The following is a 17,064-nucleotide window of genomic DNA, read 5'->3' as shown; positions in this document are numbered from 1 at the left end:
CATAATATGTGAGATACACAGATTAACTAAAAACACTAGCACTGCAAACACTCAGAACAATGAGAGCAGCAGTGCCTGGACTTTGCAGTCTCCCTCTTCAAGTCCCCCTTCCGAGACTGGCTGCCTGTTGAGAACAAGTGACAGGCAGAACCTCCCAAACGTAGTAACGTTTAAGACATTTAATGTCTGGATTTAATGTTGTAACGGTTAACAAGGTACTCAAAAGTAGTTTGAAGTAATGTTTTCATTTTATTAGCTAAACAAAACTAGTTTAAACAGTGAAATTGTGGTGTAAATCAGCCTTGTTTGCATAGCGATGATGAAAATAATGTAATTTAGGCTGTACTGATCTCCAAAATTCTAATCATTAGGTCATCACACCGTTGTATTGCAACGGACGCTAATAGTTGATCGAATCCCATTGTGACGCAGAGGGGGACACTATTTGGCCGGGGGACATTATTTGGCATGACAGGCCCTTTGGTTACCATAACGCCCCTGTGGTCTGTTCAATGTCCACTAGAGGCCCCGAGTCTTACAACCACTGCTCCTAAACCCCAGTCCAGCTAGGGCAGGTGGCTGGACTATACTGAAGACTCCCTGCAGGAGAGACTCATTCACTCACACAGCAACTGGCAATCTGTGGGACCCTGCTCCAGTTGCGCACCACGACGTAGTGATATTTGGGTGTCCGAAATGCAATGAGTCAGGAGTCAGTCAGGGTTACGGCTGATCCAGGGCAGTTTACTGTTACATGTACAGAGGTGTTGGGCATTAACTGTGCCAATTGATGAGGGCTAATAAAAGTCCCTATGGGTTTTACTATGATATCGTATTGTAAATTAATGAATTCCTTCCGTGCAAATGTCTTTCACAGAATTGTGAGAGCTTGTCAGTCATTTAGAATTGAATGAGGAAGTTAAGTGCTTGTTTAAAGCATCCATTGCATGAGATACAGTGAGGTCTGAAATGATTGACACCCTTGATAAAGATGAGCAAAAATGACTATAAAATAAATTCTATAAACTCTATTGTATGCTCCAAAAAATTGGGAAATTATTTTATACTAATAAAAAGTAATTTCTTTCTCAAAAAGGTAGGGATCAAATTTATTGAAACCCCTGTTTTCAATACCTCACCTTGCGAGGATAATGGCACTGAGCCTTTTTCTAAAATGTTTTATTAGTTGGACAACACATTGGTAGTGATCTTAGACAATTCCTCCGAAGGCTGTACTTGGGGTTATTGTCTTGCTGGAAGACCACTTGCGGCCAAGTTTCAGCCTCCTTGCAGAGGCAACCAGGTTTTTGGCAAAAATATCCTGGTACTGGGTAAAGTTCATGATGCCGTTGAGCGTTGACCTTAACAAGGGCCCCCAGGACCAGTGGAAGCAAAATTGCCCCATAACGTTAAGATCCACCATCATAATTGATAGTAGGCAGTGTTTCCGCTGCAATTATTTAGCTTTTGCACAGCGCCACAGCAAAATCATTGCCGCTACGACCAAAAAATATAGCATCTTTCTGCCGAGGCGCACTTTGAAGATGCTATAACAGTCCACATTTACTTTTTCTCTGCAAACAAAATGAGTAATGACTAGAAAAACCAGACAACCCCATAGTAGAATATTTTATCTATTTACCTAGTCGGCTTGTTTGTGTGTGTTCTATGCAAGATAAATATTCCTCTCAAGGTGCATTCAAGTTGCGAGTGCCATAGGAAGGGACAAGCAGTCAATGTATAACAATTCATAATGCAATCGGGGGGGAAACAGCAGTTAATAGCATTTGTTAAAAAGAGGGGGATCCCAGGTTTCCATTCATACTTTATTTCTTTCTCATGTCCAAAATATGCGTGAACTGCACCATTTTAAACCCAGAGTTTTTAGCAGCGGCATGGTTGAGCACATTAGTGTGGGGCAGAATGTAACACGGGTCAATTGTCGGGTAACTTGGGGTAACACACTTCCCTACCGCAATATACTTTTTTTGGAGTGACTTAAATTGTGATGAGACAGATTACATTTTTAGTTGAGTAAGAGTAGTGGCAACCAGGGATAGCGTTGGGGGGGAAATGGTGATATGAAGTGGTTTCTGTGAGAAGTGCAGGCAAGGGGCGTTTTACCCCATGTGGCGTATGACCCAAAGTTACCCTAACAGGTAGGCAGGCAGGCCTACATAATATTCACTGTGCTTATGCATGTTTTTTGGGACATCAAATTAATCAATATGATACTAACTAATTAAAAGTGCACATTTGGGATCTAGCTAATGATAACCTCAAAAGGGTAAATGCAGATAAGCAACCCCAAGCTTCAGCCTATTTATTTATAGCCACTATGCTGCTTTCAGTTGGGCTACACGTGATGATGCTTATTGCTAATAGCATGCCTAAAAAATATGGACCATGCATAGGTCCAATATGTTAAAATAATTTTACCAGTATGTTATTGGGCTCATTTCTGGAGACGGAAATTATATATTAGATGGTGTGAGCATTAATTTATTTTTCATTCATTTTGGAATAGAATGTCCTTTTAAAAAGTCACCAGAACGTAGCTTCTCAGTCCTTCTATATAAAAAATATAGACCCCCTCCGCAACCTTTTCCCCCACTGCTACAACTTTTTCTCAGAGGAAACACTGACAGTAGGTATGGGGTTCTTTTCTGCTCATACATTCTCATTTCGACGTCAAACCCACCACTAGTGTGTGTGGCCAAAGAGCTCTATTTTCATGTCATCCAACAGATGTAAACGCCTGGAGTTTGCTAAACGGCATCGGCACTTGGATTGGAACTGGTGCTGTGGTCAGATGACTTGACAATAGAGCTCTTTGGCCATGTACCAGAATGTATGAGAAAAAATAACCCCATACCTACTGTCAAATATAGTGGTGGATCTTTGATGTTAGGGGCTATTTTGCTTCCACTGGGGCCCTTGTTAAGGTCAATGTCATCATGAATTTGACCAGTAGCAGGATATTTTAGGCCAAAATCTGGTTGCCTCTGTCAGGAGGCTGAAACTTGGCCGCAAATGGATCTTCCAGCAACACAATAACCCCAAGCACACATTAAAATCCACAAAGAAATGGTTAATTGGCTACAAAATCAACATTTTGTAATGGCCATCTCAGTCTCCGGACTTTAAACCCATTTAAAACCTGTGGTTCGAGAAAGGATATCAAGGATATGGAAGAATTCTGTAGGGAGGAATGGTCTAAGATCCCTGCCAATGTCTTCTCCAACTCATAAAACATTTTTGAAAAAGGCTAAGTGCCGTTATGCTAGACTGGTGAGGTATTAAAATGTATTGAAAACAGGGGTGTACATAATTTTGACGCTAAGCTTTTTGAGTTTTAGTTTAAAAAAAGTTTTACTTTACTTTTCCATACAAATACAATGTTAAATAAAAGAATTTGACCATAAAAAAGGTGCAAAACACCCCAACCATACCGTTCCATAGGGTGAATGACACAAAATAAAATGTCTGTAGGGTTCCTCAAAGCTCCTCCATAGACCAGATGCAACAACTGTTGCAGAGACATCCAAGCTGCGCTACCTCATCAAGTTAACACCTCCGGCCAAGATGACCCACTCCGTTACAACGTCCACTCACACCCTCCTCTCCAGCCTGAAGTTGTTTAACAACCACAATAACATTAAGTCATTAGCCCAACCCCATCTCCGTCCTCTACAACCAGTTAGAGGCATCTGCTATAGTAGCGGCCAGTCGGTCACAAGGCACAGTACCAGAGAACCATGCAGACAGGCAAACACACAGAGAGACCGAGAATATATATATAAAAAGTATATACAAATACATATCTAGAGTACAGCACACACCACAATTACTTAGGTTTAAAAATAAGCTCAACTGGACACCTTAATGATGCAGTGAATGAACTGAGAGAGAAAGCACGCAGGGCATTCTACGCCATTAAAAAAACAAATTCAAATTGAAATACCTATTAAAATTTGGCTAAAACTAATTGAATGTGTTATTGAACCAATTGCACTTTATGGCAGCCAGGTGTGGGGTCCACTTGCAAAACAAGATTTCACCAAATGGGACAAACACCCCATTGAAACCCTGCATGCAGAGTTCTGTAAGATTATCCTACATGTCCAGAGGAAAACTACAAACAATGCATGCAGGGCAGAATTAGGCCAATATCCACTAATAATACAAATTCAAAAAATAGCAATTAAGTTTAGGAAACATCTGAAATACAGTGACCCCCTCTCAAATCATTACCAAGCCCTGCAATGCCAAGAGCTGAGCAAAGAAAAGAGTCCCCTCATCCAGCTGGTCCTGGGGCTGAGTTCACAAATCTGTTCTACTAACACACTGAAGCCTCAGGACCAGAACATCCAATCAATCAGAATAAAACAAATTACAACACAGTCAAAACAAAACTACATTGCTTATTGGGAAACACAAGCACAATCCCAAAGTAAAATGCAGTGCTATCTGGCCCTAAATCGACAGTACACAGTGGCTAACTATTTGACCATGGTTACTGATCAAAACCTTAGAAAAACCTTGACAAAGTACAGGCTCAGTGAGCACAGCCTTGCCATTGAGAAGGGTAGACACAGGAAAACCTGGCTCCCTGTAGTGGAAAGGCTGTGCAACCACTGCACCACAGCAGAACCTGAGACAGAGCTGCATTTCCTGATAAAATGTAAAAAATATAAAACAATTAGAGTTTCCCAATTTTGAAACCCTTATTCAAGGTTTCAAAGACCTCTCTGATGAGGATAGGCTACCCATCCTGTTGGGGGAGGACGCAGAGAGCTGTGGGTTGGCAGTGCACTACATTGCTGCCTGCCATAAGATGAGGGACAGTGTCTGACAGACCAACCAACCTGCACATATATTGTTATTGTTCAATGGTTATTTTGACCCTTGGTTATTGTTGTTACTGTTGTCCCGTTGACAATATTGATTATTATAATCTGAATTATGTTAATATTGTAAATATCCAAAGTAAGCTTTGGCAATATGTACATTGTTACGTCATGCCAATAAAGCAAATTGAATTGAATTGAAGACCGAGAGAGAGCTCTGTCAGAGGTATGGGGGGGATCATCTCTCCTCCCTTTATAGAGGTGGGTTAGGGTCTGAATTATAGAGGCTAGATCTGGGTTAGGTTCTGAATTATAGAGGCTAGATCTGGGTTAGGGTCTGAATTATAGAGACTAGATCTGGGTTAGGGTCTGAATTATAGAGGCTAGATCTGGGTTAGGGTCTGAATTATAGAGGCTAGATCTGGGTTAGGGTCTGAATTATAGAGGCTAGATCTGGGTTAGGGTCTGAATTATAGAGGCTAGATCTGGGTTAGGGTCTGAATTATAGAGGCTATATCTGGGTTAGGGTCTGAATTATAGAGGCTAGATCTGGGTTAGGGTCTGAATTATAGAGGCTAGATCTGGGTTAGGGTCTGAATTATAGAGGCTAGATCTGGGTTAGGGTCTGAATTATAGAGGCTATATCTGGGTTAGGGTCTGAATTATAGAGGCTAGATCTGGGTTAGGGTCTGAATTATAGAGGCTAGATCTGGGTTAGGGTCTGAATTATAGAGGCTAGATCTGGGTTAGGGTCTGAATTATAGAGGTTAGATCTGGGTTAGGGTCTGAATTATAGAGGCTAGATCTGGGTTAGGGTCTGAATTATAGAGGCTAGATCTGGGTTAGGGTCTGAATTATAGAGGCTAGATCTGGGTTAGGGTCTGAATTATAGAGGCTAGATCTGGGTTAGGGTCTGAATTATAGAGGCTAGATCTGGGTTAGGGTCTGAATTATAGAGGTTAGATCTGGGTTAGGGTCTGAATTATAGAGGCTAGATCTGGGTTAGGGTCTGATATATAAAGGCTAGATCTGGGTTAGGGTCTGAATTATAGAGGCTAGATCTGGGTTAGGGTCTGAATTATAGAGGCTAGATCTGGGTTAGGGTCTGAATTATAGAGGCTAGATCTGGGTTAGGGTCTGATTTATAGAGGCTATATCTGGGTTAGGGTCTGATTTATAAAGGCTAGATCTGGGTTAGGGTCTGAATTATAGAGGCTAGATCTGGGTTAGGGTCTGATTTATAGAGGCTAGATCTGGGTTAGGGTCACTTGAGGGCTCCCACTTGTGAACACACAAAGACATACAAACACACAAGATGTAGCCTACACAGTGCACACAGTCTGACACACACAGTCTGACAAACACACACACACAGTCTGACACACACACACACACACAGTCTGACAAACACACACACACACACACACACAGTCTGACAAACACACACACACAGTCTGACACACACACACAGTCTGACACACACACACACAGTCTGACACACACACACACACACACACAGTCTGACACACACACACAGTCTGACACACACACACAGTCTGACAAACACACACACACAGTCTGACACACACACACAGTCTGACACACACACACAGACACACAGTCTGACAAACACACACACAGTCTGACAAACACACACAGTCTGACAAACACACACACACACACACAGTCTGACAAACACACACACAGTCTGACAAACACACACACACAGTCTGACAAACACACACACACAGTCTGACAAACACGCACACACAGTCTGACACACATGCACACACAGTCTGACCCACACATACAAAGTAAAACACCATCTATGCAAACAAACATGAAACCCAACAGTAAACACATTCAAGACACACACACACACGTACACCATATCAAACACACACACAAGCATGCACATGACACACGCACACACCCACCCATGCCCCTCTTACACACAAGCACACACACTAAACTGCGGGTTGATGCCACTGTGGGTAAGAGCATTTCAGATGCACTGAAAAATGAGCTCTGGCCGAACTGAATCAGAACATACCATCCACATGCCTGACTTCCAGCCTGTCATCCAGAAACAGACTCAGCCGAAACACTAACCCCAAGAGGGGGAATGGAAACACATCGAAATAAATACCTCTGAAACTCCCAGCTAATCCTTAAAGACAGGCAGGAACTAATCAACAGGTTAATGTTATATTCTACCAACACTGAACTTTCTCTCTGACACGCGCATGCACACACACAGCGCGAGTTGACAAAAAAGCACTATTAGGACAAACATATTGCCGGTGTGGAGAGAAAATGCACAAACAAAGCAAGATGTGGGACTAGGACCGGGCTCAGTGGGCTGATGGGGGGTAAACGGAGCCTGTTGCTTTGCTGGTTGAGGGAGGGAATGTGAGCTGAGACAGGTCCCTGATGAAGCCTGCTGCTATGCGGCTCTCTGGCCCTTGGCAGGCACAGGGGCAAGAAGGGCCCAGAATAGATAAAGAAACACACTGGATAAATCAGGCCATGATGGACTGCATTGACGGAGAGCGGCTCCCCAATAACCCAAGACGGCCAGCTAATTTAAGATGCACGGCTAAACTGGGGAGCTTGTAATGCCAGGTGATAGGGAGGCTAAATTATGTCTACTTATTGGATGGCGTTGGAACTGGAGTCTAAGCTTCCCACAAGCTGAGCTTACCACAGTCAGACCGACAAAGAGACAGGGATGATCTAATTATCCACTTTCACAATGCATCAACACTGATCATGAGTTATGAAAAATGCCTGGCATGTTGACATATCATTTGGTGGCAGCTGTGGGATCCATCAAAAATATGTTTTGATGTTTTCACTTTTAAAAGGCTTCACGGATAAACTATAATAGGTACTGTATATTGACTCATACTATCATAAATGATAGTAAACTTTGGGTTGCACAGTAAATGAGGACACTCACCAGCTCGCAGTACTCAAAGACCAGCAGGAAGGGGATCGCCTCCACACACTGGCCCAGACACTGCAGGATGTTAGGGTGCACCAGAACTCTATGAAGAGAAGAAACTCTGGTTAAGAAAATCTACTGTAGGCTTTATCACTGATGTTATTGCTGGAGGACTACAGCTGGCATCTCTTCCAGTCCCATTCTGTTATTAAAGAACACCCTGCAGTGTCCTAGGTAGAACGTAGAGGGTGCTGCTCCACTAGAACAACTGAGGCGTAGCTGTCAATTAATAACTTTGTTACTTTATTCAAATACTGACAGATCTGTTCTTCTGTTATTTAGATTCTTGCTATAATGCATTTTCTAAATGAATCTTGTGTGTTCCGTTTAGCCTATTGTTAGAACTGGGCCTTTGGCAAATTGTCCTGAAAATCAGAAAATGACCCTGAAATTGCCATGACAAAGAAATATGGCCAAAATGCCCCTCCTTTTTGGCCTCTCCCAGCAGACATGCCAGTAGCTCACCTGTAAGGGTCTCCGTGCTGCAGGAAGTCATTCTGCTCCGTGGCACTTGCGTTAGCCTTCAGCTCCTTGACCACCACCCTGGCCCCACCAGGGTCTGTGTAGATCTCACTGAGGAGGACCTGAACACACACACACACACACACAGGTTAGAGTGCGGGGAAGGAAACACACAGGAAGCATGGGAGATGTCAGTTATGGGTCGAGCCGAAACACTGGAAGTCGGCAGAAAGGCAGGGCAGGAAGGCAGCTCTTCCTGAAAACAAGGGCAGGATAGTGGGGATGTAGCTAGGGGGTGGAAGGGGGATGGGTCAAGGCCAGGGGAGCCATGGAGAGACAGCAGAGGAATCACAACATAGAACACTGCCAGGTGGTGTAGGACCAGAGGTCGAGGGGCTACTCTGGTCATATTTAGCATGTTAAAACATTAAGGATGAGGTTCATGCGTGACTAAGTGAGCAGCTGTCTGCTTTTGTTATTACGTACACCCAAATTCAACACCGGGTGAAATTCATCAAACTTAGGAAAAAGAAATAGACAAATTCAGGTACACATTAACAACACATTGTCACTCGCTCCCTCTCAAACACACTGTACAGGCTACTGGAGACAACTGACTAAATCATCTGGAGTAGGGTTGGAATTTTGGGAAAGGTAGCAGAATTTTGTGACCCTGGTCAGGAGGAAATCTCTTACCTTGCCAAACCAGCCGTTTCCAATCTCCTGGATGTAGCTGAGACTGTGACGGACCACCTGAGAGCCAGTGGATCCCTCTGCGGTGGCCAACAACAAAATAACCCAGAGTTAGTGTGTGTGATCTGCAGGGATGTCGTAGTACACAGCATTCTGGTCCCAGACCAAACCATGGAGACACAATGAGACCTGTTGCATGAAAACAATGTTAATCTGTGATGTGTATGGTTTTTCCTCTCTGAAGAGATAGTTCAATCAATACAGACTACTGGAGCAGTTCTGTTGTCAGTTATCCAAACACAGTACCAGGATTATATTCAGATCAGATGCTCAGGGCATGATATGTTATAGCTGTATTTACTCATGGCAAAACAATGGTAGGGTTAGACATTATGGAATCCCAGGAAAATGGTACAGGAGTGTTTAACCAAAAGCTTCATAGATAAAGATGTTAATCTAGTTCCTTCCCATATGTAGCCTGAGCATGTAAACCGTGGCTAACCTTCGACCTTACATAGGGCCCATTTGGAACTAGTACAGAAGGAAATATCCAAGGGTCAGTATTTCTGTCACACACCACTGAATCTACCACAGATGTGGCCTCACTAAACCAAGTTAGCCAATTGATTGCCCACACAATCAGATCAACAAACCTTGTGTAGGGGACTTAACATCAAATGTATTCAGAGCTCTAAAGTACAACCAATTTGGTTGCATATGCGACAAAATACTTTTTGTGCAACCAAATATGTTATTTTGGCAGCACTGTGCGACTAGGAAAAGATCTCCCAGATAATTGTTGTAGCCTAATGATAAGGCTTCGCTGTAACGTTGTTTCCGAGTGCCCTAGAGAAAAAAATCTGATTTGATAGCATCATGGTTGCACCATTACTACAGAAAAAACTGCTTGCTTGTAGCCCAACCAGGTCAAACGATCTGACCCATATTACCGGCAAAACATTTTTATCTTCCTATAGCGGGGACCATATTTTACATTCAAACCATGCCATTGTAAAACTACTCGCTAACCATTTGTTTATACACTGCTCAAAAAAATTAAAGGAAAACTTAAACAACACAATGTAACTCCAAGTCAATCACACTTCTGTGAAATCAAACTGTCCACTTAGGAAGCAACACGGATTGACAATACATTTCACATGCTGTTGTGCAAATGGAATAGACAATAGGTGGAAATTATAGGCAATTAGCAAGACACCCCCAATAAAGGACTGGTTTTGCAGGTGGTGACCACAGACCACTTCTCAGTTCCTATGCTTCCTGGCTGATGTTTTGGTCACTTTTGAATGCTGGTGGTGCTTTCACTCTAGTGGTAGCATGAGACGGAGTCTACAACCCACACAAGTGGCTCAGGTAGTGCACCTCATCCAGGATGGCTCTACCAGGAGACAGGCCAGTACATCAGGAGACGTGGAGGAGGCCGTAGGAGGGCAACAACCCAGCAGCAGGACTGCTACCTCCGCCTTTGTGCAAGGAGGAGCAGGAGGAGCACTGCCAGAGCCCTGCAAAATGACCTCCAGCAGGCCACAAATGTGCATGTGTCTGCTCAAACGGTCAGAAACAGACTCCATGAGGGTGGTATGAGGGCCCGACGTCCACAGGTGGGGGTTGTGCTTACAGCCCAACACCGTGCAGGACGTTTGGCATTTGCCAGAGAACACCAAGATTGGCAAATTCGCCACTGGCGTTCTGTGCTCTTCACAGATGAAAGCAGGTTCACACTGAGCACATGTGACAGACGTGACAGAGTCTGGAGACGCCGTGGAGAACGTTCTGCTGCCTGCAACATCCTCCAGCATGACCGGTTTGGCGGTGGGTCAGTCATGGTGTGGGGTGGCATTTCTTTGGGGGGCCGCACAGCCCCCCATGTGCTCACCAGAGGTAGCCTGACTGCCATTAGGTACCAAGATGAGATCCTCAGACCTCTTGTGAGACCATATGCTGGTGCGGTTGGCCCTGGGTTCCTCCTAATGCAAGACAATGCTAGACCTCATGTGGCTGGAGTGTGTCAGCAGTTCCTGCAAGAGGAAGGCATTGATGCTATGGACTGGCCCACCCGCTCCCCAGACCTGAATCCAATTGAGCACATCTGGGACATCATGTCTCGCTCCATCCACCAATGCCACGTTGCACCACAGACTGTCCAGGAGTTGGCGGATGCTTTAGTCCAGGTCTGGGAGGAGATCCCTCAGGAGACCATCCGCCACCTCATCAGGAGCATGCCCAGGCGTTGTAGGGAGGTCATACAGGCACGTGGAGGCCACACACACTACTGAGCCTCATTTTGACTTGTTTTAAGAACATTACATCAAAGTTGGATCAGCCTGTAGTGTGGTTTTCCACTTTAATTTTGAGGGTGACTCCAAATCCAGACCTCCATGGGTTGATACATTTGATTTCCATTGATAATTTTTGTGTGATTTTGTTGTCAGCACATTCAACTATGTAAAGAAAAAAGTATTTAATAAGATTATTTCATTCATTCAGATCTAGGATGTGTTATTTTAGTGTTCCCTTTATTTTTTTGAGCAGTGTCCTTTGTTCAGTCATGTCACCTCATTGGCTAGCTAGCTAACAACCTGGTAACTACCAGTATATCCAAACACTTTGGGGCACAGAAAGAAAAGGGGATAGCTTCTTCATACCAATGAATGAATGACAGATCCTCTTGCATGTCATCATCACAAACTGAACATTTTTAAAGAGACAGTGTACAATTTTCAATGTAATGCATCTCAATACGAAAAGTGCTTTTCACAATGTAGAAAAACCTAATATTCCACAAATGACTTTGTAATTTCAATGACAGGTATTCATCAACATTTTATATTTTTTAATAAACTAATGTCTTTACAGTGTTACATATGAGTTTCTAGTGCACAACATGTGCTTCAAAAGCTGCTAGAATTCATAATAGGCCCAATCAAGGTCTCTCAATCAATAAAAAAAATCATATTTTCTGGTGCTCCTAAATGTAATGTGGTGCTCCTAACTTTTTTAAATTGAAAGCACCACTGCTACCAATGAAACATATTAATTTAGAGCACTGAACGTATTACGGACCAGGAAGTGGAATTAAACTCTAGGCCTACAGTGAGGGAAAAAAGTATTTGATCCCCTGCTGATTTTGTACGTTTGCCCACTGACAAAGACATGATCAGTCTATAATTTTAATGGTAGGTTTATTTGAACAGTGAGAGACAGAATAACAACAACAAAATCCAGAAAAATGCATGTCAAAAATATTATAAATTGATTTGCATTTTAATGAGGGAAATAAGTATTTGACCCCCTCTCAATCAGAAAGATTTCTGGCTCCCAGGTGTCTTTTATACAGGTAACGAGCTGAGATTAGGAGCACACTCTTAAAGGGAGTGCTCCTAATCTCAGCTTGTTACCTGTATAAAAGACACCTGTCCACAGAAGCAATCAATCAATCAAATTCCAAACTCTCCACCATGGCCAAGACCAAAGAGCTCTCCAAGGATGTCAGGGACAAGATTGTACACCTACACAAGGCTGGAATGGGCTACAAGACCATCGCCAAGCAGCTTGGTGAGAAGGTGACAACAGTTGGTGCGATTATTCGCAAATGGAAGAAACAGAAAATAACTGTCAATCTCCCTCGGCCTGGGGCTCCATGCAAGATCTCACCTCGTGGAATTACAATGATAATAATAATAATAATTTGCCATTTAGCAGACGCTTTTATCCAAAGCGACTTACAGTCAAGCGTGCATACATTTTTGTGTATGGGTGGTCCCGGGGATCGAACCCACTACCTTGGCGTTACAAGCGCCGTGCTCTACCAGCTGAGCTACAGAGGACCACATGATCATGAGAACGGTGAGGAATCAGCCCAGAACTACACAGGAGGATCTTGTCAATTATCTCAAGGCAACAGGGACCTTAGTCATCAAGAAAAAATTGGTAACACACTATGCCGTGAAGGACTGAAATCCTGCAGCGCCCGCAAGGTCCCCCTGCTCAAGAAAGCACATATACAGGGCCGTCTGAACTTTGCCAATGAACATCTGAATGGTTCAGAGGAGAACTGGGTGAAAGTGTTGTGGTTAGATGAGACCAAAATCGAGCTCTTTGGCATCAACTCAACTCGCCGTGCTTGGAGGAGGAGGAATGATGCCTATGACCCCAAGAACACCATCCCCACCGTCAAACAAGGAGGTGGAAACATTATGCTTTGGGGGTGTTTTTCTGCTAAGGGGACAGGACAACTTCACCGCATCAAAGGGACGATGGACGGGGCCATGTACCGTCAAATCTTGGGTGAGAACCTCCTTCCCTCAGCCAGGGCATTGAAAATGGGTCGTGGATGGGTATTCGAGCATGACAATGACCCAAAACACACGGCCAAGGCAACAAAGGAGTGGCTCAAGAAGAAGCACATTAAGGTCCTGGAGTGGCCTAGCCAGTCTCCAGACCTTAATCCCATAGAAAATCTGTGGAGGGAGCTGAAGGTTTGAGTTGCCAAACGTCAACCTCGAAACCTTAATGACTTGGAGAAGATCTGCAAAGAGGAGTGGAACAAAATCCCTCCTGAGATGTGTGCAAACCTGGTGGCCAACTACAAGAAACGTCTGACCTCTGATTGCCAACAAGGGTTTTGCCACCAAGTACTAAGTCATGTTTTGCAGAGGGGTCAAATACTTATTTCCCTCATTAAAATGCAAATCAATTTCTAACATTTTTGACATGCGTTTTTCTGGATTTTGTTGTTGTTTTTCTGTCTCTCACTGTTCAAATAAACTTACCATTAAAATTATAGACTGATCATGTCTTTGTCAGTGGGCAAACGCACAAAATCGGCAGGGGATCAAATACTTTTTTCCCTCACTGTATATGCGCCTCAGACAGAATTGGCCCTATCCTGTTTTTATATGAATCAGTGGGGGTACTCTAAGAGCACATGTAGACTAAAATAATCTGGCTAACCATTTGAGTAAATCCTTTACAACAGTACATGATCAAATTACAAGGACCTACCTGGGGCAGCAGGTAGCTTAGTGGTTAAGAGCGTTGTGCCAGTAACCGAAAGGTCGCTGGTTCTAATCCCCGAGCCGACTAGGTGAAAAGTCTGTCTATGTGCCCTTGAGCAAGGCACTTAACCCGAATTGCTCCTGTAAGTCGCTCTGTATAAGAGCGTCTGCTAAATGACAAAAATACAGTGGGGAAAAAAAGTATTTAGTCAGCCACCAATTGTGCAAGTTCTCCCACTTAAAAAGATGAGAGAGGCCTGTCATTTTCATCATAGGTACACGTCAACTATGACAGACAAAATGAGAATTTATTTTCCAGAAAATCACATTGTAGGATTTTTAATGAATTGATTTGCAAATTATGGTGGAAAATAAGTATTTGGTCAATAACAAAAGTTTCTCAATACTTTGTTATATACCCTTTGTTGGCAATGACACAGGTCAAACGTTTTCTGTAAGTCTTCACAAGGTTTTCACACACTGCTGGTATTTTGGCCCATTCCTCCATGCAGATCTCCTCTAGAGCAGTGATGTTTTGGGGCTGTCGCTGGGCAACACAGACTTTCAACTCCCTCCAAAGATTTTCTATGGGGTTGAGATCTGGAGACTGACTAGGACACTCCAGGACCTTGAAATGCTTCTTATGAAGCCACTCCTTCGTTGCCAGGGCGGTGTGTTTGGGATCATTGTCATGCTGAAAGACCCAGCCACGTTTCATCTTCAATGCCCTTGCTGATGGAAGGAGGTTTTCACTCAAAATCTCACGATACATGGCCCCATTCATTCTTTCCTTTACACGGATCAGTCGTCCTGGTCCCTTTGCAGAAAAACAGACCCAAAGCATGATGTTTCCACCCCCATGCTTCACAGTAGGTATGGTGTTCTTTGGATGCAACTCAGCATTCTTTGTCCTCCAAACACGACGAGTTGAGTTTTTACCAAAAAGTTCTATTTTGGTTTCATCTGACCATATGACATTCTCCCAATCCTCTTCTGGATCATCCAAATGCACTCTAGCAAACTTCAGACGGGCCTGGACATGTACTGGCTTAAGCAGGGGGACACGTCTTGCACTGCAGGATTTGAGTCCCTGGCGGCGTAGTGTGTTACTGATGGTAGGCTTTGTTACTTTGGTCCCAGCTCTCTGCAGGTCATTCACTAGGTCCCCCTGTGTGGTTTTGGGATTTTTGCTCACCATTCTTGTGATCATTTTGACCCCACGGGGTGAGATCTTGCGTGGAGCCCCAGATCGAGGGAGATAATCAGTGGTCTTGTATGTCTTCCATTTCCTAATAATTGCTCCCACAGTTGATTTCTTCAAACCAAGCTGCTTACCTATTGCAGATTCAGTCTTCCCAGCCTGGTGCAGGTCTACAATTTTGTTTCTGGTGTCCTTTGACAGCTCTTTGGTCTTGGCCATAGTGGAGTTTGGAGTGTGACTGTTTGAGGTTGTGGACAGGTGTCTTTTATACTGATAACAAGTTCAAACAGGTGCCATTAATACAGGTAACGAGTGGAGGACAGAGGAGCCTCTTAAAGAAGAAGTTACAGGTCTGTGAGAGCCAGAAATCTTGCTTGTTTGTAGGTGACCAAATACTGGAAATAAAATTCTCATTTTGTCTGTCATAGTTGACGTGTACCTATGATGAAATTACAGGCCTCTCTCATCTTTCTAAGTGGGAGAACTTGCACAATTGGTGGCTGACTAAATACTTTTTTTCCCCACTGTAACAAAGTATTGAGAAACTTTTGTTATTGACCAAATACTTATTTTCCACCATAATTTGCAAATAAATTCATTAAAAATCCTACAATGTGATTTTCTGGATTTTCTTTTCTCATTTTGTCTGTCATAGTTGACGTGTATCTATGATGAAAATTACAGGCCTCTCTCATCTTTTTAAGTGGGAGAACTTGCACAATTGGTGGCTGACTAAATACTTTTTTTCCCCACTGTATATATAAAAATATTTTACCTACTCCCCAGACAAACAGCCTTTGTGCGATAATGCAGTCATGTTTTTGCATAATTTTTTTACATTTTAGTCATTTAGCAGACGCTCTTATCCAGAGCGACTTACAGTTAGTGAGTGCATACATTTTCATACTGGCCCCCCGTGGGAATCGAACCCACAACCCTGGCATTGCAAGCGCCATGCTCTACCAACTGAGCTACACAGGGCATCAGTTGTGGACCTAATCCTGATCTTAGTGTGGGCTGAACGTTTTCTTTTTCAAAGGGCCCCTATGATAATCAGCCTGGCACTCCTTTAAATGAGTGACCACATCTAGCCATCAAATTAAGTCAGAAATCCATAAAAAGTACAAAAGACATAAGCCACGCCCCTATGCAATGAACCAAAAGCGAATGATTTGCTCTCACAACATTGTTTGTGCCTGATACAACAGCATCCGGGAGCGTTTGGAGACTAGCACCTGTCCACACCCCAAGGGGGAGCTACTGAGAATATAGCACAGCCCTGTTATGCAATGACTGACTGGAACAGCTCAACAGCTATCACACTGCATACGGGAAGCAGAGAAAACACTCCAACTAACAGAATGACAAATACTGAACGTCTGATGGAGGCCATAAATGTTTCGTTTTTATGTCTACTTCAAAAGGAGCCTGTGACAATGTTTCCAGACTATAAACCCACTATGAATTCACTGACTGGCAGCAGGGCTGATATAATGCTACAGTAGAACCAGAGGTCTTGGTCATGTGAGGAGAGAGTAGTAAACCCAGCGCTATAGGCTGCTAGATCATCAGATGTGTTGTTGTCCCTAGGCAGCGCATGACAGTGCCCCAAATAAAGTATAAAAAGCAGGCAGGTTGGCATTTACTGGGATGACTCATGTACTCGAGGCAGCTCTGCAGGGTGGTCACTAGCTGGCACAGCCACAAAGTCATAAAGTGTGATTAAACCTAACCTTAACCACACTGCTAACCTTATATTAAGATACATTTTTGTGTTCATGATTTCAAGATTTAGCCAATTTTGACTTTGCGGCTGGTCCATCTACAGTAGAG

General features: G+C 43.4%; 1 protein-coding gene across 1 annotated transcript in view; it reads right to left on the bottom strand.

The window, feature by feature from the left end:
• The window catches only part of LOC311139767 (serine/threonine-protein kinase LMTK2-like), a gene marked incomplete at its 3' end in the record, with an annotated part of 61,153 nt that overhangs the window by 23,025 nt on the left and 21,064 nt on the right, over positions 1-17,064 (bottom strand). Inside the window, exons 4-6 of the mRNA XM_084174712.1 lie at positions 9,016-9,092; positions 8,323-8,441; positions 7,813-7,900 (exon numbers count right to left, since the gene is read on the bottom strand). Coding sequence (XP_084030838.1) covers positions 7,813-7,900; positions 8,323-8,441; positions 9,016-9,092 — 284 coding nt within the window. The remainder of the gene's footprint in view (positions 1-7,812; positions 7,901-8,322; positions 8,442-9,015; positions 9,093-17,064) is intronic.

Source organism: Coregonus lavaretus (assembly GCF_964263955.1).
Source record: "Coregonus lavaretus genome assembly, chromosome: 2".
In the NCBI taxonomy this organism is placed as follows: Eukaryota; Metazoa; Chordata; class Actinopteri; order Salmoniformes; family Salmonidae; genus Coregonus; species Coregonus lavaretus.
The sequence above is the reverse complement of the archived record's forward strand: the minus strand, read 5'-3'. Positions and strand labels throughout refer to the sequence as shown.